We start from the raw sequence: 5,900 nt of genomic DNA, 5'->3' as shown, positions 1-5,900 counted from the left end.
ACACACACACACACACACACACACACACACACACAGGTTTGTTTTTTAAATCTTTGTCAGGACCATTCATTTTTTGTAATTTTATAGCATAACCCATAACCATTTACCCTAAAAGTAACCTCACAGGTACCTACTGACCCTAAAACTAACCTAAACTCAACTCACACCTTGGTCCTAAAACTAACCCCCATCCGAAATTAGCATCCGGTCCCCACAAGGCTGCCTTTTTCTGGAAAATGKTTCCCATGATATAGCAAAAACGTGCCCCAGACATTTTCCATAACCCTAACCATCACTGGTCTATTCCTAAACCTAACCTGAACCAAAACTTAATTCACACCATACCTCTAAACCTAACCAGTAAAGCACAGTAGAGCTGCAAAAAAAAAAAAGTGAGGACCAGTACAAGGTCCTTCCTCACTTTACATCAAAGACCTCACTTTGATAGTAACTATTTTGCAAATGGTCCTCACTCTGTAGCAGATACAAGTACATACACGCTCTCATTTGGATTGTTATGGTCTGTCGGTCCCATGACCTCACTGCATTCCCGTTCCCCTCTGTCAGGTTGATTCTGTTACTGTGGTTTTTCCACCACTTCCCACCCCTGTGTTTCTGTTTCTTCGGGTCTCCGGCGTCCTTTTTTTTTTTTCCTGATGAGGAAGCAGAGCTCCGGCAGCACAGGTGGCCTCAGGAGTGAAATCAATTATTCTGTTGTTCAAATGCTCCCATGGTTTGTGTCTCAGATGCTCCTAAACTGCTTCCACGTGTCGTCCCCTCACCCTTTACCTTTTTAGGACCAACACTGGCATCGCATTTGACTTTTGCAGAGCGCACTTACAGTACATTGTGGAGATAGGATACAGTAACGTGCGTGTGTTTGCATGTTTATGGTGGGAAGAGTTGAGGAAGAGGTGGGGGCGGTGGAGTGGAGTGGGCGTTATACCAGAGGATTCTGAATGAAAGGTTTGTTTTAGAGAATGATGATCACATCCAGCTTTGTGAAAACAGCTCTTGTTCACAGTCAGGAAGATGAGAGAAGAAATGCAGCCGTTCTCTGTGTGAGTGTGTGTGTGTGTGTGTGTGTGTGTGTGTGTTGGCCAGCCAAGACTTCCGCTCCCATTTGATAGCTCTGCATGCAAATGAAACCCCACAAACATGTACACAGGGGCAAAGGGGTCAGGACAGCTTTCCACTGGAAGTGAAGCAGCACTGATGTGTTTTTTAACACACAACATATCTCTGGTCGTATTTTGTGAAATATCATTGGTGGAGGCTGCCTCTGTTTCAGCTGTGCGGTGCTAAATGCCACACTGTTTTTCCCCCTGCCACGAAAACACCTGCCACTTCAGTGTGTACTAGCTGAGAAACACACCCTCCCATCCCAACGCACACACACGCTTGCAAWCACAAACCAGAACCCCCTCGGAGAGCATTTGGTCCGTTTGGAAACAGTGGGTGTGTCCGTWTTGGCCTTTTTTCCTGTTATCGCATCAATAAACTGTTAGGATTAAACAAGAAATCTAATTTATCTGGAATGCTAACCCCCTTTCTTTTTTTTGTTCTTCTTCCCTCAGAATGAAGACTGATGGGCTCCTCCCTCCTCCCTCCTCCTCCTCCTTCCCTTCGTCCTCCTTTTTTCTTGTGATAGTAAAATTTCATTGCAGCCAGATGACGAGGTCACCACTGCGACAGCTGAACCCCGCGCCGAAGTTGACGTCTCTTCACCTCGCCGCTGCTTCCCAGGGTCACGGAGGACACCCGTCGCCATAGAAACTCAGACACTTGACCCTTGCTCCAAATCCCCCCCCCCTCCCCATTTTCCCCTTGACACCCAAACATTCAGGTGTCGTTGCTGCTGTAGTGCTTAGATGAAAACACAAGAACTTAAAACAGATTCTAACTTAAGATGAATCTCTGTACATAAGCCTTTAAATACGTCTGCAGTATAATATTTTATTAATGAGTTTTAATGTGTTATTTTTGTTTTGTTTTTAATGACCATTTCCACACTTTTAACTGGTTCCCTTTTGGCTCCAGCCAGTAGTTACCAGATATTCTCACCAGAGATCCTGTGAACCAAACCTGGAGAGCATATGTATGCGCGGAAAAACAACAACAACCTTTCATGAATACTGATGACGTGTATTTATTTATTTATCCTGTACGTATCCATCAAATGAAAAGTGTGTGGAGAAATTTGTATACAAGATAGTACTGCAAAAAGAGACAGCATTTAAGAACGTATTCAAAAATCACAATTAACCTTTGCTTAAAAAAAAAAAAAGAAAACCCTACCTCAGCACCACGTCACACAGTTAAAATATATATGAATATTTATTTTCAGGGGTGAATGTTAAAGACAACATGAAAAAAGAAAAAAAATAGACCATCAATCAAAGCCTTACTCAAGTCGTCAGCCTTCATCTTTGTTTAGACCTTTTAAATACAGTTTCAAAGATTTATCGGATCAACTAATGACTGAATGTTTCATCAGAGACAGCCTCGGAGATTAACTTCCTTCTCTTGTCTCATGGATGACAAGATTATATATTAAAAGTCCAGAGTAATATATTTATTTATGCGCATGTTAAGGATTCATACACTCTTAAATGATACCAAGAGGACCTTAGTTTATAGCATCACAAATGCAACGTTCCCAAATCCTTAGAGATCTTTGACCTGCCGGGGCACAAGTCTCAATCCACTGTTCGCCTCGCCTGTGACATCCTGCACGCAGCCTGCAGGAASGGATCACCTGCAGGACTTAGAACAGGAAACAAAATGAATGTTGTTTTACAGAGTAACTGGATTTTTTTTTTCTCACCCGATGCCTCATCGCGAAGCTCTGCCACCAATGTGACATGTGCAGGACTTGCTGTAAAGCCGCTCCATCATAGCTCGAACCCATGGCCTCCGCTGCGCGCTCTTGCATTATTTTTTTTGTTTGTTTTATGTAAATTTTTCTTACAAACTTTTTCAGATTGTAACACGAAGACATGTTGAATGTAGTTTTGCGCCGTGTTTTAAGCTTGGGGAACAATACAAACTGCAACAACAAGAAAATATCCAGAGGTACTAAATGGGAACTACAAACACAGACGAAGCTTCAAAACAAACATAAACAAAAAACAAGGGAGGATCTTATTTATCTGAATTCGTGTCCAGATATTTCGAAGTGGGTTTTAAGGAAATGTGGAATATTAACATCTTACATGTTGTAGATAGCTCGTTAAACTATTATAAACTATTATTCTGACCAGATTGACAAGCTAATGACTAGTCTGTGTGGAGTTAAGAGTAAAGTTGTTTATTTTATTGCTTGAATTTGTTCAGATTTGCGGCTCGTCAGCCTAATCAGAATTTACCTTAATTTCTCCAACCGGCCTCAACTGCTATCTATGACAGACACGATATTTATAAACTTTCCGCAAAACCTCACTTCAAAATATATGAACTATCCCTTTTTTTAACCTTTGCTTATATACTGATATACTGTAAATAGTGCAGAGCTACAGAGAATACATCTGAGCAAATGCTGAGAGGTGTTAAGTTAAATACCATGTTTTTACTGTACATAGTTGAGTGTTTGAGTGAACTTTCTAAAACAACAAAAGCACTAATTATCGGCTAACCAGTTAAGGTTGGGTTTTGATTTTTATTAACTGTCTTGCTAAAAGGATGCCACTATAAGGATATTTTTTAATGCTGTAATTTTGAAAAAATTATTATTGAAAGAAATCATTAATACTTGACACAATTATTTCTTGATACTTAGGTACAACACAAATGGCATCTATGCAATATTTACACCTTTGAAAATTAGTTTACAAAGTGGTACCAAATGTAGAAAAAACATGTTAATAATGTTTGATAAATCTGAGAATCAGATGTTTGCTGTTTGTATATTTTCTTTCTTTTTTCTTCCAATTTAGAAATTTTTTTCTTTTTTTTCCTCGCTTTTTGCTAATTAAACCTCCTGGTGTTTTTGAGCAGTTTGTTTTTTGAATTTGGATGATGTTTTGAGTTTTTATTTTGCATCTAAAGGTTACAATTTTGGGCTATGGCTTACCTTGCTGTGTCTTTTTCATTGTAAATATTTCATATCATGCACATTGTTATGCTACTAAGAAAGGATAATTTAAACTTAGCTTATTGCTTTAGATTGTATTGACTCTTTATAGATACATGCAATAAAATAATATTTAAGGAAAACTATATCTTTTGTCTTTTTTCACTTTTCTAAACTGGAACAGGTTTYTCATTTGACAGGGAGAGCAGATGTCTTATTTCAGGAAGACAACAGGAATGATGAATAAGGAGTGCTAATGTTTTCTTTATCTGCTCCCTATTTAAAATGAGTGCTTGTGGTTGGCCTTACCTCCCAGTATTAGCTTTGTTATTGTTTTGGGGTCCTCCCAAGCCCCACCYAACATCAGCCAGAGCGTTGCAACAATTTATGAAGGAATAAACTACATTGTGATAAAATGTTTCACAATTAAAATGTGATGTCAWTTCTGCCATTTTTACTACATACAAAGAAAGGGATAGTTTTTACTGTTTTCTGAGGCTGCTCCAGTTTTTTGCACTTACGGGAGTAGACATGAGCAGCTGGAAAGAACGGTTTGTGCTGCGAAGGATGTGCAAGTTGCCAAAAACAGGTAGATAGCCTTGAGGCAGCAGCAAAAGAAATGGTAAGGCTAAAAGCCTTGAGAGCAAAATGTGTCATATTGTCTAGACCAAATTCAGCACTGTTCAGTTAAGTCCCTCTTCTTTCATTTACTTATTTAAGTAAAGATGGTTTCATCTCTTTAAATAGGAAGACTAGACAGAAACGAATGTATGCTGCAGGCCATTTTCCCCTTGTGCATGATGGTCATTACCGTAAGCCAACTTAGTTAAACACGGAAGATGTGGGATTTGAGCTTTGACAGGCGAACTCATGATAAAAAAAAAAACATGCAAATTGCATTTAAAGGGAGATAATGCAAACTCGGGGAAACTTTCTTGTGCGTGAACTCTGCTCCTTTGTCTGCCTGCGTTTGCATGAAGGAGCATATGTGTTGTGGGGTGGGTGGGGGCTGGGCCAAGAGGAGGTAGGTATATATGAGTAGCATAAAGTAGCCAGGGTCCCCCAGGGAGTGATCAGACTTATGGACAGGGACCTGCAGGAACTCCACAGGAAATTGTATGCTTCCGGAGGCTGTCTGGGACACCACATTAGTGGCCGTGTGTGTGCGATTTTAAAAGCTAACAGACTTTTTTGTCATTTGTGGATGGCCTGCATCGACCCCCAACAACCCCATTCCTTCAACGCTGCCCCCACCAATCAAAACAATCATTCTTCACTTGTCCTGTGACCATCCTCCCATGTCATGGAACTACTTCTTATGTTACTGAACACAGAAGGCAGAGAGCATGACAGATTTTACCTTAAACACAAGCACATTAAAGGAGACATGTCAGGATTTKAAATCTTTCTTTTTTCACATTTAAATCATTCAGTTGGGGTCTATATGAAGCAGAGCTGCAATGCTTTGGTCTGAATTCCTCCTTATTGTAACTCCACAAGTCCACTTTTGTGAAGTGTGTCAGATCAACTCGTTTTGGTGCTGTCTCTTTTAATCCAAACGAGGTCCTTCACACCCTGTCAACCTCCAGGTCCAGTTTGATAGAGGGGTTTGCGAGTGACAGAGATTTTTTGTTTACAAATTAATTATGAGATGTCAACAAGAGAACATTTGTCCATCCAGCCTTACGTTAAAGTCAGACCCTATCTGGCAGTTTTGTCGCAAATTCTGTCACGTAATGTTTCAGAAAATGTCATAAAATAGCACAAACTGAATGGGCTGAAAAATATGACACACAAATAAAATAAATATATCTACACAGCTATGAAG

General features: G+C 39.9%; 1 protein-coding gene across 1 annotated transcript in view; it reads left to right on the top strand.

The window, feature by feature from the left end:
• Positions 1-4,218, top strand: part of irs2b (insulin receptor substrate 2b) — a 19,630-nt gene extending 15,412 nt beyond the window's left edge. The window contains exon 2 of the mRNA XM_014017512.1: positions 1,578-4,218. Within this exon, the coding sequence (XP_013872966.1) occupies positions 1,578-1,582 (5 nt within the window). The 3' untranslated portion in view covers positions 1,583-4,218. The remainder of the gene's footprint in view (positions 1-1,577) is intronic.
• Positions 4,219-5,900: the final 1,682 nt, after the last annotated feature.

This window comes from Austrofundulus limnaeus, unplaced genomic scaffold (genome assembly GCF_001266775.1).
Source record: "Austrofundulus limnaeus strain Quisiro unplaced genomic scaffold, Austrofundulus_limnaeus-1.0 Scaffold171, whole genome shotgun sequence".
NCBI classification, from domain to species: domain Eukaryota; kingdom Metazoa; phylum Chordata; class Actinopteri; order Cyprinodontiformes; family Rivulidae; genus Austrofundulus; species Austrofundulus limnaeus.
The sequence above is the reverse complement of the archived record's forward strand: the minus strand, read 5'-3'. Positions and strand labels throughout refer to the sequence as shown.